The sequence below is a fragment of the Knufia obscura genome (assembly GCF_036327395.1).
Source record: "Knufia obscura strain CCFEE 5817 isolate CBS 148926 chromosome Unknown scaffold_4, whole genome shotgun sequence".
Classification (NCBI taxonomy): Eukaryota; Fungi; Ascomycota; class Eurotiomycetes; order Chaetothyriales; family Trichomeriaceae; genus Knufia; species Knufia obscura.
Window position 1 is genome coordinate 2236739 of NW_027042690.1, and position 27577 is coordinate 2264315.

The window sequence follows — 27577 nt, forward strand, 5'->3', positions numbered from 1 at the left end:
GTTGTTCTCAATCGTACGGCATGTCCAATGACCAGTGGAACCCAACATCGATGGAGCTGGCCTGTGTCCGATACGTAGAAGGGTTCCGGCACGGGTCCCCCACGGTCCCCGAAGGACTGTGGAGGTAATTTCGTGGGGTTACTCCTGCCTCTGGAAGCTTGCAGTTCTTGCGGCAGTTGTGCCCGAAGCAAAGTCATGAGCGCACGGCACGCGAGCGGAAAGTGCATCTTGCAACCTTGGAAGTTGTTCAGCTGAAGGCCTCCTAAGCCTTGGCTTGTGAAGCTCGATGAGCTCTCATCAATGTCAGTGGTAGCACGTTCTGAGTCTGACGTAGCGGATACGGCGACTGACTTCGCGCTTCATTCACCCGAAGGTCAGGGCACAAGAAGGGACTCGATTTGAGTTGCCCTGGGCCTCACTCCAGAGATGGAAAACTCTACGTCGTGAAAGCATGTTCTCTTCATCATACACAAGTCAAGGCCCAAGGCCGAGATAAATAGTACTTTCGAGCCGTCGAGTGTGCCCAATGATGCTAAATGCTGACACTCAACCAATGACATGTTCGGCCGGTGGAAGACCTCCACTGTTACGTCGATCGTACAGCCGGCGCATAAGTGTAACCGCCCAACCTGGCATGTCAGGCTCGAAGACATGCAACACGAACTGTCACTGCATGTTCATCGTCCTCAGATGCCTCCCAGATACTGCCTGAGCTGTCGTGAGCGCACGTAGATCTCGCCCTGGTCCTCCACTCGAGCGCTGAGCAGTATGCCACCATTCCCGGGCGAAGAGCGCCTCGTCACAGTGTGAGTCGAGTCCGAGCTTGAATGAACCCGATCTGAACAATGGCATAGTTTCGCAGACATCCATTACTACTTCGCGCAACCGACAGTGCGGCCTCTCCTACATCGATTTGACAAAGCCTCATATTTCTACATTTACTACAATTCGACCAGACACACAAGTCGCATTGAAATCGCAAACAACCCTGGAACGACCGATCAGGATGCTTTCAACGGCTACATCGATACTTGTCGCATCACAAATTCGCACAGGTTCCCGACATTATTGACGATCGAAGTCGATGGCGCACCTACGAGTCCCTCCTCACCGAAAGCAGGTCGCGATCCAGAAGAGTGGTGCTTAACAAGTGCAGATCCGAGAGACGCGAATAGGTCGAAATACAGGTTGCACACGCTAGATGTGTATTTCTGGGCTCAAGAAGATGCAAGGCTGGTCATAGAATGCTTCAAGAAACTGCTGCCACAGAACCAGCTCGATGTCGCAGAACTCGAACCTGAACAGCCACATCATGAATCAGCCAAACAAGATCAAGCTGCGACCGCAATGAGTCCGATGGTACAAAATCTAGAGAATCTGGCAGTCTCCGACCAGTACAATGGACAACGGAGGCAGAAAGCAGCCAGCCCTACTTCATCCTTCGCAAGCTACAATCTCCCTCCTCCGCCTCCAGCAGGAGGACAACAGATACACTCTCCGTCACCCGCGATTTCCGACATGTCCTCTCAGCCTACCAGAGAAACGTCAGTAAGGGGTAAACCGCAATCGACTGACTTTACGCCGATACCATATAACCCTGCTGCACCGGCTGCTCCAGAACCGATAGCACACCGTGAAAAGACACCCCCGCCAGATGATGGCGCGGATGGGACGGGCTTGTCGCAAGCAGCAAGGCACGATCAGGGATACGTCCCAGGCCCACCTTCACAAGGAGGATACCAACCTGGACAAGGTCCACCTGGTTTATTTGGCGGTGGCTATGCTTCGCCTCCTCCGCAGCAACCAGGTTATACATCTCCTCCGCCTCAACAACCAGGCTTCGTATCTCCGCCGCCGCAACAGCAAAGCTACACGTCTCCACCACCGCAACAGCAAGGCTACACATCTCCACCACCGCAACAGCACGGATACAGCTCTCCTGCACCTGGGTCCAGTGGAGGCTACGGTGCACCTCCCTCAACCACCGGCTACCAGTCTCCACCTCCTCAGTCGAACTACTCCCACCAAGACCAGCGCAGCTCCATGACCTCCACAGCTCCCTCTTTCGGACCAGGAGCCCCCAGCACAACACCCTCACAACGTCACTCCACTGCAGCTGAGAACTACATCCCACATCAGACCGGCCCGCAACAGCCAGTCATGACCCCAGGTAGCCAATTCTACGGCAGTCTCGGACAACCCTCGAAGCCACTAGCACACGTCCAACCTCAATATGCAGATTACTTGTCTTCCGGTAGCACACCTGTCCAGTCCCAATACACGCCTGCTAGTGCATCGCCAAACCCGCCGATGGGAGGCTACAGTCAGTACAACTACGGTCACGGTCAAGGCCAAGGCCAACCGCAAGGCGAGAATCAGAACCCGTATAACGTCCATCAGCAGGTTTACAGGCCGACCGAGGCGGAGGCAGGATCACATCATCATAAGAAGCCTAGTCGTACGAGTACGACTGATAGTAGGAAACCGAGCACGGCTGATAAGGTGGAGAAGGGAGTTGGGAGATTGTTCAAGAGAATTGAGAAGAGGATTGGATGAGTAGCCGCTTTCCAAAGGCCATTTGGAAGAGGACGGCGGATATTGATGTATGTTGTGTTGATCTAGCGAGCGAGCGAGTATTTGGACCGGAAGATAGGACAATCATGACTTTGTGGATGTCCTCATGGCCAATACAGTGTTCCTGTTTTCGATGACTTGTCCGTCTTGCCCGATTTATTACTTGCTTCAGAATCGACGCAGTCGGTTGCCCTTCTAATGCAAAAGCCAGTTGATGCTTGCGAGAAGCAGCAGTCATGTTAATCACTCAAGTGGAACAAGGACGGAACTTGTCCTGGTACATATAGACACAATATGTACATTCTCCACCATGGCAGCTCGAGCTGAAAGATTCATAAGGGATGTTTATCCAACAGGGCTATGTACAATTCAAATGACTCCCATCTCTTGCTCACCTAAGATAATCTACAACGTATACCTAAACCCAGCCGCAACCTGCGCAGCCGTCGGCCCACTCCGTCCAACGTCCCGTCCAGTATCCATCTTCTTATTCTGTCTGCTCAGATAAAACCTCGTCACAACGGCCATGCCAATGGCCAACGCAGACGCCGCAAGCAGCACCAAGAACGCAACGAGATATCGCGGTTCATTATAGTACAGGTAGCTCCCCCAAATGTTGGGCGTATTGCAGAAGGCGTTGATCAGCGCGATTGCGGCCGCACGCTTGACTTTGGGCTGGTTTAGACTGCCGGTGATCCAGGAGAGGATTACGACTGCGCTGCTGTAGAAGGAGGCGGGGAGGAGCATCATTGCTACGTAGCGGGCTGCGGTGTTCAGGGTGGAGACGGCGATTATGTTGGCGATTAGGGTTATGCAGAGGGGGCCGACGATGTGCCAGAAGCGTTCTTGTTTCTGGGGGTTGTTAGTGGGAGTTCGGGACGGGTACTCATCACGAGTCTTGGGGTTACATACCTTGTCAGAGTGGAATCCGTTGATAAGCATGCATATAACACATAGCATGAAAGGCGGCGCTGTCAATCCGTAGGTTGTGTTTCGATCGTAGCCCAGGGTGCCCACCACGGAGGGGAAGAAGTTGGAGACGGTACCGACGATGTAGGTCGTGTAGAGGATTGACATGAGTAGCCAGGTCTTCGGGTCTCGGCAAGCCATGACAAGTCCTTGCCAGGCTGTTTGCTCGTCCGAGTTGTCCTGTTGACCGAGATCCTTCTCGAAGTTCCAGCCTACCCATTCGATTTCGAGAGGGTTCAGACCAATGATCTTCTTGTTTGAGTTTGGTAGAAGGAATGCGAAGATGATGGCTAGACCGACGGTTAAGACGCCTTCGACGATGAAGAGCCATCTCCAGCCGGCGAGGCCATGAGCTCCGTCCAAGGTGAGGATGCCGATGGCGAAAAGGCCGCCGAAAGCGTTTCCGAGTTGAGACCCAGAGTAGAGGATTGCGGTTCGGAGAGCGAATTGTTTGCGGTTGTAGAAGAGCGAGAGGAAGAAAAGGGCGCCCTGTAGGTCATGTCAGATGTGTTAATGGCAGTTCTGATGGTCAGCATACCGGAAAGAAGACTGCCTCAACGAAGCCCAGGAAGAATCGACACATCAATAGTCCCACGAAGTTATGGACCGTAGCCATCAAAGCTGAGATGACACCCCAGACGGCCATGGCAGAACAGATGTAGAGACCTGGCGTCTTGATCTTGCCAGCAATCATGTTTGACGGTACCTGCATGAGGATGTATCCCACGAAGAGAATGCTGACACTGGTCTGATAGTCAACGTCGGTAAGGCCGAGATCCTCCTCGATGCCAGCGAGACGAGCACTGGCAATGTTCTGTCGATCAAGGTAGTTGAGGATGTACTGTATCGTGTCAGCCAGTCTCTTGCAGTCAAGTCGCCTTCGCATACCATGATGGTCATGATTGGCATGATTACAATGTCCATCTTCCATGTTGCTCTCTTGCCAACCTTGTTGTATTCCTCATCGGTAAGGGCAGCCAGATTCGCTGGTCTCACAAGATGGCCATCATTGTCGCGATGCTTCTCCTGGTCGACGCCCTCGTGGTGGGACGTGATGCTCATGTTCTTGGGTGTAGACATGTTGGAGGAAATGCCAGGTAGCCTGTGTGTGAAGAATGGGCAACGGAAACTCGTGCACCTTCAGAAGAGATCTTATATCTTCTACCATCTCGTCTCCACCTCCATGCATCAGCTTGTTCCGACCACGAGACACGAGACGGGGTGAAATGGTGGACCAGCCGGGGTACGGTATTCGTGGTGAATTGATTGGTGTGGTTCAAGGAGTTAGATTTTCATGGAGTACCCCCCGAAAATCCCAATGGTGCGGAAGGCTTACTCCAGCTCGCCCAGGTGTCATCCAAGTTCTCCGAAGCACAAGCGTGCTTGTCCCCAGGCTTGGCAGATCTAGCTTTCGCCGGCGCCAGCTTAACTCTACAAGGTACAGTATGTGTTTTTCACACAAGCGCTGTCGATCGCTCTGCGTATTGAGATATGTAAAGACTGTATACTCTCTAGGCACTTCTACCAAGAGCTGGCTATGGGCACACCTAAGAAGACCGGGCTTTAATTAGCTGTAGCGCCGTGTACTAAAAGCCTATAGGCGCCCCTAGTCGCAGCCTTGCTAGTGGCGTAGATGGATTCTATCACAGGACAGATATTAGTAAAGCTGCGTATGATACGGGTACGGAGGAAACAGGATCGGCGGCGCTTGTGTGAAAAACACATACCCTACCTTGTATGACTAGAGCCCGTAGTCTTGTCGAGGTCGTGTACCGATCGGCATCTCTTCACCAAGCACGTCGCGTAAAGCTCAGGCTACATTCTTCTCTTCCTTCATGATGCGGGCTAATCATCGCTTACTGGAACGTGGTTAACCCGGGATTTGCTGACCAGGATAGCTGCATCTTCCCCGCGAAATACTATATGATATGTCGTCGCCTTTGCATTCGACTTTGACAGCTAAGCTTCACTCCTCCAAACTCTCTCATCGTTCACCTCGAGATGCCTAGTTTCAGCAAGACCACCGCCAGTGAAATGCACAAAGAAGACGCCGTTCCACGAGTTTCCCACGAAAATCTCAAACAACAGCATGGCGACAGAGCGCTCTCGATCATTGGTGATCAACGAGTCACCTTGACGGAAGAGGACGACAAGAGAATCAGACGGAAAACTGACAAAGTCATCCTTGCCATTTTGGTCTGGGTCTACTTTCTCCAGATTCTCGACAAATCAGTCCTAGGCTACGGCGCCATCTTTGGATTGCAGACCGATGCCCACTTGACCGGCAATCAATATTCACTCGTCGGCTCCATCGCACCCATCGCACAATTAGCATGGCAACCGTTCTCATCGTTTCTGATCGTCAAGGTGCCTCATCGCATTCTGATGCCCGCACTATGTTTAGGCTGGGGTATCGCGCAAACGTGTATGGCCGCAGCTCTGAGCTTCGAGTCTCTCATGGCGGCTCGCTTTTTTCTCGGACTCTTTGAGGCCGGGTGCTTGCCACTGTTCAGTGTCATCACAAGCCAATGGTATCGACGCTCTGAGCAGCCGGTACGAGTTGCTTGCTGGTACGGAACCAACGGAGCTGCGACCATGATCGCTGCGGCCCTGTCGTTTGGACTTGGTCACATACAATCCGGTAGCCTGCATGCGTGGCAAATCATCTTCTTGTTCGTCGGACTTGTCACAGTCATCACTGCACCTTTCGTCTACTGGAAGCTGGACAGCGACATCCCATCAGCTCGATTCCTGACAGACCACGAGAAAGCACAAGCGATTGAACGACTTCGTGCGAATCAGACAGGTACTGGCTCACGCGAGTTCAAGTGGTCACATATCGCGGAACTTGCTCTAGAACCAAAGACATATTTCTGGATCGGACTGTCGCTTCTGCTCAACGTTGGAGCCTCAGTTACCAACACATTTGGTCCACTCGTCATCTCAGGACTTGGCTACGACAAGTATGTCACGTCTCTGCTCAACATCCCATTCGGTGCTGTTCAGCTAGTTGTTATCTTGCTCGGCTCGTGGGCGGCGTACAAGATCAAGTACAAGTCGATCGTGCTTGCGGCCTTCTGTCTGCCGGTTATCGCTGGACTTGCCATGCTTTATGTTCTACCGAGAGATGACCCATCCAAGCAGGGAGCGCTGCTCGCGGGTTACTACTTGCTAGCTTTCCTTTTTGCAGGTAACCCATTGATCGCAAGCTGGATCATTTCCAATACCGGCGGTACCACTAAGAAGGTAAGTTTGGCGTCACTTCTCGCAAATATAACACTAACAACTTCGCAGTCGGTTGTCATGTCATTGTACAACGCCGGCAGCTCGGCCGGCAACATCATCGGACCTTTACTGTTCAACAAAAAGGATGCACCTGGCTATATACCTGGCCTCCGAAAAGTGTTGGCTATTTTCGTCGCGCTTGTTGCATTGACAGGTATTCAGGCTGCTAACCTCATGTTCTTGAACAAGCTGCAAGAGCGCAAACGAGTCGCCAACGGCAAGCCAGCGAAAATAAAGGATTTGTCGATGGAGAGGACTTACGTACAAAGTGAGGCAGATGCAGAGGCACAGGAGCAGGCACATCTTGGTGATAAGGCTCTGTTGGATCTGCCAGACCGGAAGAACGATGAATTTGTGTACCTGTTGTGATCTGGAACCATCGCCTTAGGCTAGATATTAGTGAATTAGAAGAAGTCTTCATAATGTCAAATTGGCTCTATGCGGCATTCCCTGCATACAACGGCCTATGTTATCAGCAATACGTACGGTCTGAAACAGACAGGGTTCTAGATTGCAATAAATTAGCTTTCACGAAGCTGCGATCTGCCCTACCAATACACCACTTCGCCACCCAGCAGCTGGGACATTGTCCGTTGATGTTTGCACATGATGCTTAGCATGACATAGACACTATTGCCGCTTAAAAAATCTTGCTCGATCAGGCTTGTTTGCAAAACCAAGAGTCACAGCGCGTCAAGATCGCCTGAATCAGGTATGCACTATTAGCCTTCCCACGCCTGGGCACCTATTACCGGTAGATTGGGCGCTATGACCGCTGCGGCAGCCCCGAACGAGCGCTAGCTTGCGACCCCAGAAAAGCGAACTCCATCGCCCAGAACCAAGACATCGGGGTTGACCTGACCTCGGGAAGGGCGACCAAGCATCAAGTTGAGAATTGCTCCTTCAGCACAAAGCTCGATCTACCGGTTCACGAAGTCGCGGTGCAACATGACTTATGCACTACAAGAGAATGGCGGGTGGACACAAAAGGGATGCCAGTGGCAACATCGTCAACGATGAAGCTTTGCCATTCACAGAATCTCAACAGCTTCCCAACACCGCAAACTCTAGCAAACCAACACGACGCTTTGAATGCACCTTTGAAGGATGCAGCAAATCTTACACACGCGCGGAGCATCTTGGGCGGCATCAGTTGAACCACAATCCCAAGGACATCTACAAGTGCGACTTTCCTGGATGTTCGCGTTCGTTCGTGAGACAGGACCTGTGCATTCGGCATCGGGAGAGGCATGATGCGCCGCTCAACAGGTCTGTAGATACTTTGTCGAGTGATGACGACGATGGCGACGGCCCGATCAGACGCGTAGGAAGGCCGCGCCTCTCCTCCTTGAACAAACAAGGTTCGCACGCGAGGATGTATGAAGCTCAGCCAGAGTCAAGCTCTGGATCAGGATCCCTGACAACAGGCTTGGGCCAAATGCTAGATGGTAGATTAGCACATACATCGCCTAGTGCTTCAAGAGCGCAGATGGTAACTTCTGCCATATCAAACAACGTTCAATCACCGCCTGATTATCAGCCTCAATCCGGTCTTACCGGCAGCATCAATGGCTTCTCCATCGATATGCTCAACCACCAAGGCCCGACTGCGCCGCCGTCGAAAGACTACTCGAGACATCCGGGCCTGAACCACAACGACTATGCTTTACCTACACTTCCTGAGATCGACGAATCGCCAGCTTCTATCCGAGATGAGTTTACAGCTTGGCTCTTTGACGAGCAGTTTCCGAACCCGACAGGCGGACCCTTCTTGAATTCGGCGATGAACACGTTTGGGATGCTCAGCAACGACTTTATGCATTTCGGAAGCACACCGATGTTCGAAGACTTCACGCACGACGTTCTACCACATCCTGTTGGCTTGGAAACGATAGCTACGCCGTCCGATTTCGAGATGATAACGGCCGAAGACATTGCATGGCTGTCGTCTTCGAAGCGCTCGAAGTTAGTGGAACTCATGCAGGTCCGATTCATAGACGCCGAGAACAAAGACATTACCTCCCTGAGACTTGAAATATTCAACGACGATATTGATGCCGAAGATCATGTGCTTAGTTTGAGGTCTATGCAGCTTTACTTGGGTTCATACTGGAAGCACTTCCATCGACAGTTACCTATTTTACATCAGCCGACGTTTTCAGCAGATGGTGCTAACGATCTCCTTGTACTGGCAGTCATGGCAATCGGTGCATCTCAGCTCGGAGCTCGACATGGTAGACTGAAGACTGCAGCAGCATCGAGATTTGCGGCTTTCGTGGCATGGCACCTGAGATGGCAGATATTCATGCATGTTGACTTTCGGCCGCCAGCCAAGTTATGGGTCTTCCAGACATTACTTCTACTAGAAGTCTACGAGAAGGTCGGCTCCACCCGGCAAATGCACGAGCGCGCACATGTTCATTCCGCTACCATGATCAACCTCATGCGACGAGGAACGACATTGATCGGTGATGACGAGACAGCGAGGCGTACGCCTGGACCTACTACACCGGACGAAGCGTGGCATCGATGGATCGAGACCGAGTCAACGAGACGAGCAGCGTTTGCAGCGTTTGTGATCGATGCTACTCATGCAGTGATGTTCGGCCACGCTGCTATCATGGTCGTCCACGAGTTGAAGCTACCACTCCCATGCGATGACGCGTTATGGTCAGCGACATCAGCCGCGGAGGTCGGCAGAGTTCATGCCAGCTTGCATACTCACGGCATCAAGCCGACGACTTTCTTGGATGGCCTAAAGCGGACATTGACAGGCAAGAAGGTGAAGACAAACAATTTTGGCAGGACGATACTCATGGCAGGTCTGCTCTCCATAACTTGGCATCTACATCAGCGCGATCTACAGATATCCAGTCTAGGCGCGTCTTCGTCTCTGGGCATGCCTGGTATCTGGCGGGAAGCATTGGCAAAGTCCTTCGACTTCTGGAAACGAGACTTCGACGAGAGTATGATTCACATGAAAAACGCCTCACTGCCGTGGCAACAAGTCACAAGCTCTGAAGATCGCGATGCTTGTTCTGCAGCTGGAGTACTTCATCATCTCGGCCACATCACTCTTCATGTCGAAGTACTGGACTGCCAGATCTTCACTGGAGCACAAAAGTTGTTCGGCAGAGCAATATCAAGAGCCGACCACGACCGCACGAAACATAAAATGCTGGAATGGGGGAAGACATCCGCCGCTAGAAGCGCAGCCTTCCATGCTCTCGAGATTATCAGGCCAACAGTTATGCAAACTACAAACTCATCTGACTTTTACAACTGTCGAGCTGATTGTCTTCTCAATCGGGCCTGGGCGATCTACTACTCGTTGCTTGTGCTGTGGTCCTACGGATATGCTTTGGATGGAGTGTTGAGGCCGTATCCTAATCAATTGCCGACACATCAGACGTACCCGTCGCCTGATCTCAGCTGGACGAACCATGTACATACGCCAATGACTGAAAGTCAATTCGAAGATCAACTCAACGATGCACGAGCATACTTCAACACGATTGGGAATGCTAAGAGTCCAGATGATCTTCGCATGCTTCAGACTGGCCGAAACAGGTTAGTGGGGCTGCTTGGGTTATTTGCGTCAAGTTTTCGAGACTCGAGATGGGAGTTGCTGCAAGAAGGCGCGCAGAGGCTTGAGAAGGCCATTCAGATTTTGAGAGGCAGCGAGTAAAGTGTGACACTCTGTTTCAAGTGAATTGTGCGCTTAGGGAAGAGAAGCCTAGCTGTAAGTCACAATCGTTATCGCACGTTGGCAGCTCCGTCTGCTACTGGAGTAGGTAGGAGTTATCGTCCTTTCGAGCTTCTAGGCTCACGTCAGATCCAGAACCTGATCATGCACGCAGCACTAGGATGAGTCTTCTACGATATGCAGCAGCATGTTTCGGGAACGAGCGGACACGGCACGCTTCCTGTTCACCACGTGGCCATCATGTTGACATGGTTGCGGAGAAAACATGGCGGTAAAGTTTCAGTGTCTGGAGCAGAGGCGAATTTTCGGGCATGGCACGGGAGGCATTCTGACGATTCCCAAGCACCCCACCATAATCCCACACAAATCGTGTCCCACGCCAGCAAACACGATTTCTCCGCACGGAGCAGACCACGCCGAAATGGATAGCACCACACTCAGCAGGGGTCGTCATAACAGCTCGAGGTCTGCGACAGATATTGTGCCTACATATCATTGAGACAATTCGTGACAACTTCCTGACCCAGAACAACATAGCACGTCTAGCAGTATAGCATCATGGCAACAGATCAGCTCAAAAGCCTCAATGGCCTCGAGAAGGGTGCCAAAGACCCAGTTGCACCTCAACAACCACTTGCCAAGATCAAGTCGGTGGAATACTTCCGCGTCAAACCACGATGGCTTTTCGTCAAGATAACGGACACCGAAGGTTGCTACGGCTGGGGAGAAGGCACGCTCGAAGGCCATGACAAGGCTGTGGAAGGAGCTCTAGATGAGATGATCGAGCGGATTGTTGGGCTGGAAGCTGAGTATGTCATCCCTGTCTGATTCATCCTGGGTTGTGTGCCTCGAAGGAGAAGACACTGACCAATGCAGTAATATCGAACACATCTGGCAACTAATCTGGCGTTTGGGCTTTTACCGTGGCGGTCCAGTCTTCATGTCCGCACTCTCCGGCATCGACATTGCCCTCTGGGATCTGAAAGGCCGCAAACTCGGCGTACCAATCTACAGACTACTGGGCGGCAAAGTACGGCACAAGGTCCAGGTCTACGCCTGGATCGGTGGTGACCGACCCTCCGATATTGAGTCCGCCGCCAAGGCACGGATAGCTCAAGGGTTGAAGTGCATCAAGATGAACGCGACCGAAGACGTGAACTGGCTGGACTCACCACGAGTTCTGGAAGCCACAGTGGAAAGACTGAAGATCGTAAAGGGTCTCGGTCTTGATGCCGGACTGGACTTCCACGGCCGACTACACAAACCCATGGCGAAACAGCTTGCCAAAGCATTGGAGCCGTATCATCCTCTCTTCATCGAGGAGCCGTTGCTACCTGAGCACCCTGAAGCTTACAAGCAGCTGTCCATGCTAACGACCGTTCCGATCGCCCAAGGTGAAAGGCTGTACACACGATGGGATGCCAAGAGGTTCCTCGAGGACGCAAGTGTCGATATCCTGCAACCTGACATCGCGCATGCGGGCGGAATTTCCGAGACGAAGAGGATAGCGCAGATGGCGGAGGCGTACGATGTTGCGATTGCACCGCATTGTCCTCTTGGTCCGATTGCGCTTGCTGCGTCAATGCAAGTGGCGCTTACCACGCCGAATTTCGTGATACAGGAGATGAGTCTGGGGATGCACTATAATATTGAGGCTGGCGAGGAGGATCTGAACACGTATATTGTTGATCAGTCGGTGTTCGATATTGAGGAGGGATATGTCAAGGCGCCGACAGGTGTTGGCTTGGGTATTGAGATTAATGAGGAAGTGGTGAGGAGAATCAGCAAGGATACGGCGGCATGGCAGTGTAAGGAGTTCTATGGGCCAGATGGAAGTATTCGGGAGTGGTAGGTTGGGCAAGTGGTGAGACCAAATACTGTATTCTACCATGGCGTGAATCTGCTTCATTATACCAACTTTCTCAGAACGGAGATCCTTCCTTGTAGACTGTTCTCGTGCCTCATGGTCTATGTGCTTCGACAGCTGAACAGAGAATCCTGGGCCTTTGCAAACAATGTAACACTCCTTGCCGAGAAATTCATACCAGTCACCTTCTCGTCTCCTGACAGTGTAATGAAATCGACCTCCGCATCAAATATGACCAGTGCTGTGCTGGAGGCTGAAACCCGTATCAATTCATGGGTTGTCGCTAAACATCACTCAGGCGGCGAGCGTCGGGTTAGACATCGTGAATCTGATGGTGAATAAATTTCTCTCCATGTCAAATGGCTCACCACTCCTAGGCATCTGCCCGCGTGATTACTCCGGCGTTGCACGACAGCGGTGTATGCTTCACCATCACCTCTGACGACAACATACTTTGACCGAAAAGCCTAGCACGTATTCAGGATGTAAAGTACTCACCAGTGGGTCGTACATCTACTGTATGCTGCTAAAAAGTTAGAAACCAGAGCGGCGATATCCGGGCACGATCCAAGAGCTCGTTTTCGGTTCAAGCGCTAGCACGGTGATTTCCGGAGACAAACCGTGCCATAGTAGGGCCGGTAGCCGTGGAAGTCCGGGTGCATGAGGTGAAGTCTTACTGCATTCGTTGGCGCGAGGAAGGCATCTGAGAGACTCGAAATGGCACCGCGCGATACATACAGGCCACCTCCAGACTGAATGCAATGGAGCTCCGCGAATATCGTTGCCAACGAGAGTAGCTCATGGAACTAGAGGATGATATACTTGATTGCCAATGATCGATGCGGAGCAGACGCTGTACAATATATTCTTCGTCGAGCTTCCAGTGGGCGTCTGTGCCGCCGCAAGCGCCGGCGCGATATGGCGAGCTTCGAGGCAAGGACTACTGTACAGCTATGTAGACTGGACATAATTTGGTGCATTCTCCCTCTACTGCGAGCATTTCACCTGGTCAATGCAATCCAACAAGGACACCAAATCATAATCGTACTCCTCCGAAGATCTCCATCTCTGCCCTTTGTGAGTTCACCATACTTGGCACCAGCTCCTGAATGCTCGTCGCTCCGATCAATCCCATGTTCCCTATAATCTCGCCCCTCAATATATTGATCAAATGCCTCACGCCATCCTCGCCATACCCACCAGTCATACTATACAAGCACGGTCTCCCTACTCCAACAGCCGTCGCACCAAGAGCAAGGCACTTGATGACATCTGTTCCCCTCCTGATATTGCCATCGACATAGATCTGCAGCTTCGGATTCCTGATCAGCTCTGGTGCGTACTTCCTGATCTCGAGCAATGTCAACACCGGAGCCTGCGATGTATCCATTGATCTACCTCCATGATTCGAGAGATAGATTGCCTCGACACCATGTTGGTACGCGAGAACTGCGTCCTCTACGGCTTGTACTCCCTTCAACACGAGTGGAAGCTTAGTGATGCTTCTGATCCATGCGAGATCCTCCCATTTCAGGCCGGCGTTGAGCAAGGTGCTCGATCCGATCTTTGCGATGCCAGTGTTCGGCGCGTCAGAGCCCAGAGAAAGAGCTTTGAGTCTGTCATCCCGTTCACGCTTGCCCAGAACCGGCGAGTCGACTGTGATGAAGAGCCCTTTCATGCCAGCCTTTTCCGCGCGGCGAATGAGTGACAGCGCCTTCGATCGATCTTTGTTGACGTAGAGTTGGAGATACTGCGTTTGCGATGGTGATGATCGAGCTTGTGCTATCTGTTCGAGTGACATCGATGGGCTCGTGGGAATGATCTCGTGGACACCTTCCTTTCCAGCAGCCGCGGCAAGGTTGAGCTCCGCATTGGGGTGGGCGTACTTGGCGAAGCCAGTTGGACAGATGAAGAATGGTACTGAAGATTCGTTTCCGAGGATTGTTACGTTCGTGGAAATGGAGTTGACATCTCGTAATATTCTTGGCCGGAGTTTCAGAATCTGAAAGAGTCGGGCATTGTCCTGCCTGCTTGTTTCGTCTTCTGCTGCTGATGAGTAGTAGGCCCAGCCTTCTGGACTGAGATACTTTTGCGCAACTAGCTCAAAGTCGTCGACGTTGATTATGTTGCTCAGTGGCGGGTACTCCGGTTCATCTTGCGCTTTGGCTTCCTCTTCCTTCGATAATGTCGAGGACGGCAAGGCTGACGTATCGATCTCGCCAAGGAGTGCTTCCTCCGTAAGTGTCTCTGCAATCAGTTCAGGATTGTGTATCGACTCGTATGCTGATGTCGCATCGCCTCCAGCGGACTTCAACAGCAGTCCAGCACCGCCTGGGTGCTCGTCAAGGAACGGAGTGACATCGTAGACTTTGCCATGAACTGCTAGCCAACATGATTCGCGAGAGCTGTGTTCGGCGAGCTCGGTGGCTGTAATGGTCTTCATAATTCGATATCAAAGCCGTGCTGATATGCCAATGTTGGGACAGAAATCAATCGATGAATGTCAAGCTGCACTCGGCAAGCAGGTGCCTTCTGCTTCAGCAGACAGACGGGCGTGACTGGTCTTGGTAGCTGGTCCTAGCGAGGTCTGGTGATAGATATGCTGTTCAGTTAGCGATGCGGGAAAGCTTAGCGAGTGATAGGATGATGTCGAGTACAAATGCAGTTTTGTATGCAACAACGACATCTCGAAGGCGATCTCAAGGCTGGTCTTCGTCCCGGCTGCAGCGACGCGGTGTGGCAGCGGTCGCTCCAAAAGTGGAGACGAGCCAGGAATTAGTAGGAAATTCGTCCATCCCTAGGCGCGGCCGACACCCGTTGTGAAAACCGATTGTTGATGCCTGAGACGCCCAAGACGCCTGAAGTTTGGAGGAATCCCCACACTGTCTCTCCCCACGAAATCCAGGCAAGAGTACAGTACCAGTACCGGCTGTGCAAGGAGAAATCGTGTTGCCCACTACTTACCTACCTGTTCGCATTTCCTGCCACACGGAATCGATTTTGACATATATGCTCACGCCTCTCAAAATGAGCCAGCAAATCGATGTTCTGTTGTACGGGCTGGGTGCCATCGGGTCATTCTATGCTTTCATTCTCAGCAGATGCAAAGAAGTGCGGTTGACGGTCGTCGCGAGGTCGAATTATGAAGCTGTGAAATCGAACGGTCTAAAGGTCATCAGCGAAAACCATGGCGAGCATGCTGTCCAGCCATTCAAAGTGGTGAAAACGCCAGCCGAAGCAGACCAGACATTCGACTACATCGTATGTGCTCACAAGGCTATCGGTCAGGATGCTGTGCCCGAACAACTGAAGCCAGTGGTGGGCGACAAAACCACAATCGTGCTCATCCAGAATGGGGTTGGGAACGAGGAGCCGTTCCGAGCTGCTTTTCCTCAATGCACAATCTTATCTTGTGTGACCTGGGTTGGAGCGCGGCAGAATACGCCAGGTGTAATCAATCACACAAAGTCGGAGGACATGCAGATAGGCCTTTTCCCGAACAATGACCTCGACAAAGCTACAGAGAAGGCGAGGCTAGACAAATTTGCTGGTCTCTTGACAGAAGGTAAAACAGTATTCCAGGTCGTCGACAATGTCCAGGTCCAAAGGTGGGAAAAGGTGGTCTGGAATGCTGCCTGGAACTCCATCACGACTCTGACTATGCTTGACACACAGACATGGCTGAAGTCTTCGCCAGATGCTATGCCTCTGACTCGAAAGGTGATGGCGGAGGTGATAGACGTTGCCAAAAAGTGTGGCGTACCTCTCGAGTACGAGCTGATTGATCGACTCATCAACAAGATCTTGGCAATGCCTGGCATCGGTAGCAGCATGCAGACAGATGCCAAGAATGGTCGGCCGCTGGAATTGGACGTGATTCTTGGAACTCCGGTGAGGAAGGGACGTGAGCTCGGCGTGAGTATTCCGACAGTCGAAACGATCTATGTGCTGCTGTTGGGCGTGAATCGCAGACTGGAGAATGCACTGTCATCGAGTTCGTAGGAATGCATTTTGTGGTCGCTCTTCTCAGGCCATATATCAAGCAGGGTTTCGCTGTGATGTCGTAGAACGTGTATCTGCGAAGAATAGTGGTTAGTATGAGCAGGAAGTCACTTCTACTATGACCAAGCTTGATGCTTGAGACGTTGAGGCTTTGCAGGCACTGGGTTGCGGATGCTGATACCGCATCAATGTTGATGGTGCATACCAGTCACGCCGTCTTGCTGGGCGCTGCTTCGCGAAGGATTGTGCTTGAACGGGAGTTCGGCAACAAAGCGACTCGGGCTTCGGCAGCTCTTCCGCGCGGTCATGTAAGCAACTAGATTAAAAGCAGTTTAGAAGCATTCCAAATCGTAGGACTCGTCCTGCTGACAACGTCGTGCCTCGATAGATGCGATACCGAGGCACGAAGGCCTAACAGCATCGCCCAACCAGTTCATTTTAAGCCTACCGGGTCCTGTTCAGCACTCTGTTACGATGCACACTTTCTTTCCTGATCGGTGAAGAATCTTGTCCTTACAGGACGGTTGGATGGCCCCAGGAACAGATAACCAAGATGGCACGCAAGTCGAAAAGTCCACACCGGACCTACCAACGGAAGAGCTCGACTTTGACGATCCGTTCAAATGGCCGACTCATAGGAAATGGTTCATCACAGTGCTAATGGCCCTATGCACCTTGACAACCACCTTCTGCAGCTCCATCTGGTCCTCAACGATCGTTGTGACGTCTCAAGAATTTGACACCTCTGAAACTGTGATGGTACTAGGAGTTTCACTGTTTGTGCTCGGATTCGCTCTAGGACCGTTGTTATGGGGTCCGCTCTCTGAACTGGTGGGTAGAAAAATACCACTGTTCGGCGGGTACCTCGTCTTCGCCCTGCTGCAGATTCCGATTGCTCTCACGCACAGTCTGGCGGGAGTGCTCACATGTCGTCTTCTGGCTGGCTGTTTCGGAGCTGCGCCGATCGGTCTGGTCAGCGCAGCACTCGCAGACTTCTGGGATCCTGTAAATCGAGGTACTGCAACAGCATTGTACTCGGTAGCAGCGTATGCAGGTCCAACTCTTGGTGTGTATTTCTCTCAGACGTTTTCAGCTACTGACAATCACAGGACCAGTAGTAGGATCGTTCGTGACGGAGAGTCATCTCGGATGGCGATGGACTGCGTGGCTTGTTCTAATTCTCGCAGGAGCTGTCGGTATCCCAGCATTTATCTTCGTGCCTGAGACGTATGGGCCGGTTTTGAGAAGACGAGCAGCGGACAAGCGAGGACTGTGCACTGACGAGACGCCAAAGCTGTTTGATGGATTTGTGAGGAAATATCTCTCGAAACCCATGTTGATGCTCTTACACGAACCAATGGTATGTTATAGTCAATGTGCCTATCGGTTCCATGCCTGACTCTTTCAGCTCGATGTGATGACGGTGTACATCGCAGTAGTGTATGCCATCATGTACCTAACCTTCTTTGCATATCCGTATGCCTTCTCGGAGCGCGGATGGAGTCGAGAGATTGGATCCCTCTCTTTCTTGAGCTTGCTGGTTGGTATCCTGACCTCGTGCGCAGCCGTCGCATTCTACTCGACGAAGTACTATCAACCGCGCCTCGAAGCACGTGGAAAGCCATTGCCGGAGGATCGTCTACCACCAGTCATGCTCGGGAGTATCGTGTTGCCAATCGGCCTCTTCTGGTTTGGTTGGACCTCGTCGCCGTCGATATCGTGGGTTCCGCAGATGATCTCAGGGTTCTTCATCGGCTCTGGAATTATGCTCGTCTTCACCAATGGCATCGCCTTTTTAGTGGATATCTATCTTCAGTCAGCGGCATCAGCGATGGCAGCAAACACGTTCATCAGAAGTGTGGCCGCAGCGGGTCTTCCATTAGCAGCACCGAGCATGTATCGCGATTTGGGAACGGCATGGGCAACGAGCTTGCTCGGCTTCGTCTGTGTGGCTTTGATTCCAGCTCCGTTTCTGTTCTACAAATATGGGGAGTCGCTGCGGAAGAAGTCGAGGTTCGCGCCATATAAGTAGTCCGTTCACAGGACCATGTTCAACAGTGAGCAATGTACCTTCAGGAGTTGGCATCCTCTACTGGTTTGTCTTCGTGGTGTTGTCTTGAGGTGTGTATAACGAGAATGTGCGCCTCTTATGTCGTGGTCACTGCCTTCCCTATGATCATCGATGCCATGTAAACATGTTGCAGCGTGTCTCACATGGCTACGCGCACTCCACAGGGAGACTTGACGCGTTCTTGTCTTCTCACCGCGCTCTTGCCTCATCTTCGTAGACCAAAGAGCATTTTCAAGGACGTGGAAAGCACATTGGGCCAGTATCCAGGCCAGACTATTCGTGGCCGCTTGTTGATCCAAGTCATTGACAAGTGATGAGATGGTAAGCAACCCGAACAATGCAAACAGATCAAAGATGCCTTAGGCATACATCACTGGCTTGGCTCGAATACCTGAGGTTAAGACGTTCATCCTTCACATCAGATTACTGCTTCCGTGTCTTGGTAATGGTGATCCTGTGATGGATAGCCTCTGCGTCTACTTGACCTATGTGGACTGAATGATGAATTCGGAGACTGCGAACACGGCACCTTCGAGCTCCAACTTGGTCACCCAGATATCAAGTCCATGAACCTGCCTGGAAAGCATCTCATTGCACGAGCACCTATCTGCCGGAGCAGCATGCATGAATGCCTTTCATCTAGGACGATGTCTAGGCGACATCACAACGCCTTTGTTCCAACGGTACTACCTCCGCCGGCAGCTGGACTCACTTGAGCATAGCACATCAATTGTGTTCGATTCTCGGCCAACTTCACAACGGGAAGATGACTCTTCTTCACAAGCAGCAATCGCCCATAAAGCCGGCACGAACTGCATAGCAATTGACCAAACAGCAGGCCGCTACCTCATCTCAGGCGGAGCAGACACATCCATTCGTCTCTGGGATCTCGAGGCACACCCCAAACACAGCGACCACGAAAACGAGGACAGCGAGAACGATCCCTACCTCCCCCTCTCAACAATCTCAAAAGCAACACCAAATTCCCATTCCCACAGCATAACCTCCCTTTCAATCTACCCCTTCGACCCCACCCCAACCACACTCCTCACCACAAGCTACGACCACTCCCTCCTCCTCACCAGCATAACACCAAGCACTCTCCAACCACTCCACAAGTTCCCCCTCGACTTCACAACCTACACCCATGCCATCTCACCCATGCCCGGTGCCTCACCCTTAGTCGCAGTCGGCACAGCCCACCCCGCACCACGCCTAATCGACCTACGCACAGCCCTCGCAACGCATAGTCTCCCAGGCCACACCGGCGCAATCTACAGTCTGGCATGGCACCCCACGAAAGAACACATCCTCGTCTCGAGCAGCACGGACGGACGAATCCTCGTCTTCGATATCAGACGTGCTACACCTGCTTTCGCGAGCTTCGACATGGATGATAGCATCGGCGTTGTGGATTCTCTCCGTGCAAGTATGGATTACACTGCTCGTGCCCACGAGTCACCAATTACCGGCATCCTGTTCAGCCACGATGGAAGGAAACTCATCTCCGCGAGTCAAGATCAACGAATTCGAGTCTGGGATGTCGCGAGTGGACGGAATGACCTCGTGCATTTTGGGCCGAGGATTAGGAATAGTAGGGAGGGCGAGTTGAAGCCTGTGCTTGCACCGACCGGTACGAATGGCATGAAACCTAGCCAAGAATTAGTGTTTTGGTCGAACGATGATGGGCGTGGCGAGATCTTCATGCATGAGATGAATGAGGGCACAATGTTGAGGGTGTTGAAGACGAAGAATGTGGTTCAGGCTGCTGTTAAGACAAAGGGCAAAAGAGGGAAGGCAGGGGTTGGCGGAAATGCAGTGAGTAGACTGACGAGTGGCGGACGGATCAACAGCCTCGCTTTCAGACCTGTACAATCCGAGGAAGGTCTGGGAGGCGCGGTGGAGATGTACTCTGCACATGGTGATGGCAGAATTTGCGCGTGGGCGCCGAATGTGTTGGAAGGACTTGATGTCGAGGAAGGTGATCAAGCAGAGCAGACTGGGAGTGGCAGTGATGATGAAGCGCCACGACGGAAGAAGACGAAGGACGAAGTGGACGCCGAGAAAAGCAGGAAGCGGAAACGAGATCTTATTGAAGGGCTGGTAGAAGGCTTGACCAAAAGGCCCGTAACCTTCTCGTAAGAATGCCATAAGAATATCTCAGAACCAGCACTTCTGGCAACGGGGGAGAATCGGGAGCTTACGGACGGAGCCATCATCGTCCTCAACGCACCATACTAACAGTAGACCACCCTGCTCGCTGACCATCTCCCATTGAGCCAGCTCGCCCAAAGTTGGCAGGCACTCATGGCAGCTATTACCACTCCCCACATTCAATTGCAGGGCCATACCTTTGAACTCCTAATTCGTCTTCTTAGCCCCCTTTTTCGCGTCCGACTTCTTCACATGTGCACCCTCTCCCGTACCCTGAGACTCCCCCTTCTCAATCGCAATGCGCTCCTTCTCCTCAGCTCGCTCAGCATACCACTGTCCAATTTGCAATACCAAAACCCCAACTAACACCAGCGCCAGAATAGTATTACTCGCAGCCAGAACCTTCAAGTTATCCTCTCGTCCCAAAACAGACGTCCCAGTCTCCTGATCAACGCCAGTCCCCAAATCGACATCGTCCAGCTTGTCCTGAGTCATGTTCTCGAGCCCCTCGCCGTAGGTCCCCACACTCACGATCCGCAGTCCCTTGACAATATTGGTGAGGTACACGATCACCGCGATCATGTAGAGAACCAGGCTGCCTCCGTCGAAGAGCATGTTGCTCTCGCTTGGCTTGTACAGTTTCATTATCAGACCCAGCAGACCAACGACTGTGATGATATGCATGATTCGCACGACAATATTCGGACTATTATGGAGGAGTCGTAGATGCGCTTCGACGGCGTTGAGGTGCGCTTCTGAAATTGGCGCGCTGGACCATAGTAGTGGGTAGTCGTAGGGGAAGAGGGAGAAGATCAGGCCTAGGAAGAACGCCGTCGCTGTCGACTTGTTAGTTGCGCTGCGCTGTGGAGAGGAGAGTGCTTGCTTACGCGTGATGATCATGAACGTCGCGAAGCTGATTTGAGGCATGTTGGCGACGTGGGAGGGTTGTTGTTCGGGTAAGGCCTATGTACTGCTGGGTAAGTGTGAGTGCCGCGTATCAATCAGAGAGCATGCCATGGTACAATGAGTGGTAAGCTGCAGGATGATGTAGCTTGAGTTGAGAGCAGAATTGCATGTGCGGCATGTGCAGAGGAAGGTGGGGCGAGGGGAACCACTTTCCTTTATTGTCTGCAGCAACCACTTGTGGCAGATGCTCAGGGAACAGCTCTGAGGGCCGAGACCGTGCTGCTGAGTCTGCTTTAAGAGCACATCTCGCTTGGTGTCGTGCGAGCGTGGCGTACTAACAGCACTAGGCCCATCCTTGATGCTACTGGGAACGGCTTGAACACGAAGGGCTGAACACTGATTAATCTAGTCGACGATGGATGTCGAAATGCGGGACAATATGGACCAAACCACGAAACTCGACGAAGACAAAATGGTTAGCACGACTTGGAAAGCAACGAGAACACCGGTCACAGTATTGACATCTGAGCAGGACGTATGGCTATGTGTGAAACGCGCAGTAGAAGAAGGATATGAGTCTGGCGTCATTGAGATCCTCGTCGCAGGTATTTGTACAATTGATTGCGTGTAGGCCGGCACTAACTGATTCGCGTGAAGTGATGGCATATTTGAACCCGCCTGGACAGCAGCCTTCTCTAGCAATATGATGTTCCTCATCACCGCTGCAAAGACAGGCTTGACCAGCATAACAGCGCTCGATTGCATTGGGGGAAGGCCAATCTGCCTGATCAAGAGACCACTTCTGTATTCACCTTGGGTCAGCAACAACGTGAGAACGACATGGGCCGTGGTCCTGCCAGGCCACAGTAGATCCAGTCACATAGCAGTGAAGCAAGTTTGGAGAATGGTATCTTCATAATGAGCTACCTGTCAGCGCTATCTGACTCCCATATACTCAAGCATATTTTTCGTCTATGCAGACATCGAAATTTTCCGCCAACGCCATCGCTAAACATCAAACATAAACATTCGTGACGAGCAAACACAACTGTTATCTCTGGTATCGAGGCAAGCTCTCACGCGCCTCTGACTGTAGAGCGTGCACGATATATTCCTCCTCTTCGTCAATGACTGGCGCTGAAGGCGCTTCCGCAGAGACTTGGCCAGAACTGCTTGGCCCAGCTTCATGGTCGTCGTCTGTAGGAGGAGCACTAGCTTGTGCTAGCAACCGTTGTCGCTCGAGTTCCTGCTTGTCTTCTGTTGGTCTTGCGATTTGCTCATCCTCAGGCAGGCTGGGCGGCGGTGTAAGAGGGGTAGGCACAATCGTTTCACCTGACCGTGCCGATGCTCGTGATATCGTGATAGGTATCGAGGCCTGTAGACCGCCAGGAGGAAGAGACGTTTCCCCATCAAGAGCCGGCGCTGATGGTGCTAACGCTTGCGCTCGGCTTGATGGTTCTCCTGCATCTGGAGGCTGGCTTGGTAAGAGTAGCTCTTCTTGTCTCCGAAGACGAGACTTCTCATCCAAGTGCTCTTCCCCTTGTGGGGGAGGAACATGGTGTTGATGATACGCTGAGTGCTGCAAAGGGTCGTTGGTCGAAGGTGGATGAAGGTGATGATCATACCAAGGGTCATACATAGGGTTGCCATGTTCATCGTACCAGCCATCGTTGTAAGCATCGTATCCTTGGTAGCCATAACGCTGACTGTAGTCGTCATATCCGCTCTGTTGCCAGCGCTGGTCGTAGCCTTCAGGCCCAGGCATATGCTCATGTTCCTTGTTATGGTATGCTTGTTCATATTGTCGTGCTTCTTGAGAACGTCTCCATTTGCCAGAGTCTTCAGTGCCCACGATCAACGGTAGCTCAAACGCTGCAACATTTTTCGTCCGCCTCAAGGGAGCCGTATCAAGGATATTGCTGGCCCAGTCGTGTGTGAGTTGATTGCCGCCGTCAGCCGATTTCGAAAAAGAAGGGCCGTTCGTCGTTAGGCTCGGCAACAACCGTGATTCACCAAGCTTGCCCGTGAGATCAATCACGACCTCAATATGGTACGTGAACGAGATCATGCCGCCAGGTATGTTATCCATGGTTGGGAAAGCCTCGTTTGGCACTTTCACACTAAATCTGACATCAGCCGTTTTGGTGTGAGGGTCAATGATCATCATTGTCGAGGTTTGTGTAAGATCCATTCGGAACACCATGTTTGGAGTGCCGTTTGTAAAATACAGGCCGCCCAGCCCTGTCCGCGATTTCGGGTACACATCTTCATACTCCGGTTTCTTGTCTTTAGTTTTGGAGACCAGAGGTATAGCCGGAAGCAGATCTATGCGACCTTGTCGATACAGCGTTGCGATGACGATGCCTCGAATAGCCTTTGTGTGCTCGACTTTGACTCGGACAGGTATCTGTTCACCAGGCAGCGCGCCATGCCGGGTGATCTCAGTTGTTGCAGAAATTGTGTGTGCCGAATTCGAAGTTGTACTACTTCGTGGTTCACTGTTGTCACTCTCCTTTCGTTGCGATGATTGATTGTCCACAAGTTTCAGGCTATGTGTACTCGCCGTAGCATTTGTCGCAACTGTGTCTTCGCTTGGTGCCGGGCTAAGCGGAGGATTTTGCAAAGGTGCGGTGCTGGTGGATCGGGTTTGTATGCTTTGCGAAGTACTCTGTCTGGATAGTGTTTGGCTCGCTGTGTTCTCCTGGGTCCCTGTCGAAGAGGATTGCTTGACCTTCTTAACCTTCCCTCCTCGTCTCATAGGTTCTAAATAGATCGCCCGAGACTTTGGTGTACACATGGGTTCAATATCGATCCTGTCCTCGAAGGCGACCTTGCATGTCCGACTCGTAGTTGGTGTAATCGCTGTAGGTCGAGTCACGGTGGCTGAGATCATGTACCTTACTGCACCTCGTTCAAACTAAGTACCGTTAGCCAGCCATACTGCTGTGTGAAAAGGATGGACTCACCTCAATTGTGCTTGGCAGGCTGTAAGACGGGAACTGTAACTCGAACCCGAACTTGTAGACCTGCTTCTTGAGAAAGCCAGAACCGCATAGTGCTTGTTCATCCTGGAAGAGTGAAGCCAGCCCATTGCCGTGATACTCGAACCCATGTGAGCCTTTTCCATTGACCAACTGTTCTGGCACGTTTTTGTGATCACCCGGCGTGGCTTGGTGCTTGAAAACCCGGGCAAATCCATGCAGCGATATGGTGAGGTGGGTTATTTCGAAGCCCTTGAAGACATTCAACACAATCTGTCCTTTGACACTATCGCCTGGCTTGTATGTTTTATGCGGGTGTTCCGGCTCGATTTCGAAGTCGAATATTTTCCCCGATCGTTTCGTGAGAGGACTCGAGAAGCGCGAAAGGATCGACTTGGAACGTTCCACGGGAGGAGTCGGATTCGCGAAGAGTGTCTCTAATGGCATCACCGCGTCCATCTGTTCTTCCGTGGCAGCATAGTAACCAGTTTTCCTCTCACTTCCACGTTTCGTCTACTGAGCGCGTTGAACTAACTGCCAGACATCAAGCTGAGCATGGGGAGTGTTGCGGGTGGAATGATGTGTTGATGACGCGCAAGTCTTCGACAGTTGTAGACAGAGTTTCGAGGCGCGGTTGACGGAGGGGACGAGTCTTGCTGGTTGTTGGTAAGGTTGAACTCAAGGAACGTAGTAAGCGAAGACTGGCGGCAGAGAGTGGCAGTGGACTAGGCGATCTTTCGGCAAGCAAATGGACAGAATCGGGCGAATGAAGCTGCGAGGGAACAGCGGCCAGCAGCAGGGTTCTAAACTAGGAAGAACCGACTTCTGCGCTACGTCAAGTCGTCGGTTCGTGTCCCTGAGAGTATTCGTGGGTTGATGTTGGCTTTGCGAGGAAGTGGTATGATGGTCTGTGCTGTCAAAATTATCAGCAGGGACTTGAGACGCGACGACTTGAAGGGATGCTGGCCAGGATGATGATGAGGGCTGGAAAAGCCCGGGAGGCTTGTTCAGTTGGACGAGAAGCTTACAACGCTTGTCTTCCGGACCCCGATCCGGTTTGCGTATGGCAAATTTGTGGCGTTTACTCCTCTGGTATCACTCAGCATCAGCTACGGTGCGAGCAAAACACAAAAGTGCCAGTGCAGCACGTCAGATGGAAGTAGCGCCGTGGTTGCGCGCTCTTTGGCAGAGTCAAGATAGGACCGTCCCCACGGTCGCCTTTACCAAGTGTTGAACCCTGATGAACTTTGGAGCCGGCAAGCTATCTTCGGACTAACCGAGTCGAACCAAGGATCGCCTGGAGTTGGGTGCAGCTCTCCGGGATGGTGGCCACTCAGGCGCTAGTTTTCCCAGCAGTCCGTGCCACTTGAGAACCACTCTTCACCAACAATTTCTTTTGCACTCAGCGCTTGTCCAGCCAATCGTGCTACTAGAGCAGATGCTTCTTTCCTGTCAAGCTTTACTATTGAATCGATTCCAAACATCATGGGGTAGTCCAGACTCGGGCTTTTTCGGCATCGTCACGCGAGGCAGGAAGATTCTACGCATGGCTCGACACAAGAAGCTCTCCGGCTGCCCATGTGGTGCTCACAAGACTTGAGATGCCATACCACAGTAAGCCTAACAGGTTCGTCTTGATCTGTACTCGTAGAGACCAGATTGCCAGAACGAATTGCTGGTCGTTGGATGCATCTAACGAGGGACACAAGTCGTAATTCGACATCTACCGGGCTATCCAAATTCGACGACGTGCATGACAAGCGGCTGACGTTTAAGACGGGGCGCGTGACCAATCACCAGGGAAGACCTTGTTGCTACAAACCCCACGACAGACTCTACGATCCAGCTACCTGCAAGGCAGCAGACGCTTCAACGTCAATGCCACGACTCTCTAACTCCTACTCAACCTGCTTTGCTGAATGGAGTCGTCCCAACCTCGAAGCACCAGAAGACGGCTAATTAAGTCGCTGCTGTGGGCTTAATTCGGGGAGGACGCCAGCAACACAGTCAACTCTGGCGAGTTTCGCAGTCCTCAATCGTCAAGGCCTCGATACCCTCGCCGCCGACGCTTCCTTGGTAACCTCTCCAGCATCTCTGCTTCCTCATCCTCCGATGAGCTCTGATATTCTTGAACCCGCTTGGGCACAACCATCCCCTCGACCTGTCGCTGCGAATCCAAGCTCCCGGGCAACTTCTGATCCCAAGATTGTGGCTCCGTAAAGACCATATCACCACTCTCCCCAATTGCCTCCTTACACGCCTCCTCCAGCAGTATTCCCATCGCCAGAAGCGCCGTCTCATCCAGTGATCTGAAGTCAAACGTGTCCAGAGGATCGTTGGTAGCCTCGTAGAAGTCAGAGACATAAGCGTGGATGTCCTTCAAGAGATCAGAATCAGGCAGTTTCTGATCGGCGTTGAGCTTCTCGTCTGCATTGTAGTAGTCGTATGATATCTGATCAGGCGCGTTCACCCGCCGAAGCAGGACTTCTTCTGGAGTTGATGGCTTGATACTCTTTGATTGGAGCTGATCGAGGGTCAGGAAGCCATTGAGGCCGATTTTGCCCGCGACTGCGTCGTAGAGCGTGGCTGTTCGTCGCACTTTGGCTTTTGGTTTTCGTGCTTTGGCGCGGCTGTCATTTCTTTCGTCGTTTGCTTCGTCGCTTTGTTGGTGGTTCCTATGAGTTGGGCGTCCTTTCGATGCTGGCATTGTTTCAGTCGCAATATATAGGTGCACACGAAACGTGGTCAACTAGCTCGCGCATTGCAATATGGCATTGGAGCTTGAGTGTTACCAGATCGACGGTATGGTTGCACTTTGACATCTCTGGTTTGGTTCGATCAAGGGATGAGCGTCACGTACCCGCAGAAGTGAATAAATTTGGCAATGTAATCGCCAAGAATATAATTCTCACGAGATATTACCGCCTTAAGCCTGATCGAGTTACGAACGCTGCTCTGATACATAGATCACGCGAGATATCACTTACGCTTATCAGCGAAAGTCTGTACACATAACAATCTCATTGCTTGATATGAATCTATACAACCGCCAGCGCCTATGC

General features: G+C 52.0%; 11 protein-coding genes across 11 annotated transcripts; 6 read left to right on the top strand and 5 right to left on the bottom strand.

Annotated features, from left to right (window-relative positions):
- Positions 1–768: 768 nt before the first annotated feature.
- Positions 769–2556, top strand: PMZ80_004777 (uncharacterized protein; the record flags this gene model as incomplete). Its single annotated transcript, XM_064873200.1, has 2 exons — positions 769–806; positions 855–2556. The coding sequence occupies 2 exons, from the start codon at positions 769–771 to the stop codon at positions 2554–2556; spliced, it is 1740 nt and encodes a 579-aa protein (XP_064731858.1).
- Positions 2557–2979: 423 nt separating this feature from the next.
- On the bottom strand, positions 2980–4623 carry PMZ80_004778 (uncharacterized protein; the record flags this gene model as incomplete). Its single annotated transcript, XM_064873201.1, has 3 exons — positions 2980–4032; positions 4082–4384; positions 4432–4623. The coding sequence occupies 3 exons, from the start codon at positions 4621–4623 to the stop codon at positions 2980–2982; spliced, it is 1548 nt and encodes a 515-aa protein (XP_064731859.1).
- A 921-nt stretch (positions 4624–5544) lies between these two features.
- On the top strand, positions 5545–7197 carry PMZ80_004779 (uncharacterized protein; the record flags this gene model as incomplete). The annotated part of the gene is made up of 2 exons (XM_064873202.1): positions 5545–6789; positions 6838–7197. 2 exons carry the CDS (start codon positions 5545–5547, stop codon positions 7195–7197), a joined length of 1605 nt encoding a protein of 534 aa, XP_064731860.1.
- A 1006-nt stretch (positions 7198–8203) lies between these two features.
- On the top strand, positions 8204–10516 carry PMZ80_004780 (uncharacterized protein; the record flags this gene model as incomplete). Its single annotated transcript, XM_064873203.1, has 1 exon — positions 8204–10516. One exon carries the CDS (start codon positions 8204–8206, stop codon positions 10514–10516), a length of 2313 nt encoding a protein of 770 aa, XP_064731861.1.
- Positions 10517–11092: 576 nt separating this feature from the next.
- Positions 11093–12386, top strand: PMZ80_004781 (uncharacterized protein; the record flags this gene model as incomplete). Its single annotated transcript, XM_064873204.1, has 2 exons — positions 11093–11343; positions 11411–12386. The coding sequence occupies 2 exons, from the start codon at positions 11093–11095 to the stop codon at positions 12384–12386; spliced, it is 1227 nt and encodes a 408-aa protein (XP_064731862.1).
- A 1051-nt stretch (positions 12387–13437) lies between these two features.
- Positions 13438–14844, bottom strand: PMZ80_004782 (uncharacterized protein; the record flags this gene model as incomplete). The annotated part of the gene is made up of 1 exon (XM_064873205.1): positions 13438–14844. One exon carries the CDS (start codon positions 14842–14844, stop codon positions 13438–13440), a length of 1407 nt encoding a protein of 468 aa, XP_064731863.1.
- A 2087-nt stretch (positions 14845–16931) lies between these two features.
- PMZ80_004783 (uncharacterized protein) lies at positions 16932–18435 on the top strand (the record flags this gene model as incomplete). The annotated part of the gene is made up of 3 exons (XM_064873206.1): positions 16932–17469; positions 17513–17763; positions 17812–18435. 3 exons carry the CDS (start codon positions 16932–16934, stop codon positions 18433–18435), a joined length of 1413 nt encoding a protein of 470 aa, XP_064731864.1.
- Positions 18436–19098: 663 nt separating this feature from the next.
- On the top strand, positions 19099–20616 carry PMZ80_004784 (uncharacterized protein; the record flags this gene model as incomplete). The annotated part of the gene is made up of 1 exon (XM_064873207.1): positions 19099–20616. One exon carries the CDS (start codon positions 19099–19101, stop codon positions 20614–20616), a length of 1518 nt encoding a protein of 505 aa, XP_064731865.1.
- A 219-nt stretch (positions 20617–20835) lies between these two features.
- Positions 20836–21555, bottom strand: CSH3 (the record flags this gene model as incomplete). The annotated part of the gene is made up of 2 exons (XM_064873208.1): positions 20836–21464; positions 21516–21555. 2 exons carry the CDS (start codon positions 21553–21555, stop codon positions 20836–20838), a joined length of 669 nt encoding a protein of 222 aa, XP_064731866.1.
- Positions 21556–22585: 1030 nt separating this feature from the next.
- Positions 22586–24962, bottom strand: RIM8 (ph-response sensor protein; the record flags this gene model as incomplete). The annotated part of the gene is made up of 2 exons (XM_064873209.1): positions 22586–24451; positions 24501–24962. The coding sequence occupies 2 exons, from the start codon at positions 24960–24962 to the stop codon at positions 22586–22588; spliced, it is 2328 nt and encodes a 775-aa protein (XP_064731867.1).
- Positions 24963–26547: 1585 nt separating this feature from the next.
- Positions 26548–27222, bottom strand: PMZ80_004787 (uncharacterized protein; the record flags this gene model as incomplete). The annotated part of the gene is made up of 1 exon (XM_064873210.1): positions 26548–27222. One exon carries the CDS (start codon positions 27220–27222, stop codon positions 26548–26550), a length of 675 nt encoding a protein of 224 aa, XP_064731868.1.
- Positions 27223–27577: the final 355 nt, after the last annotated feature.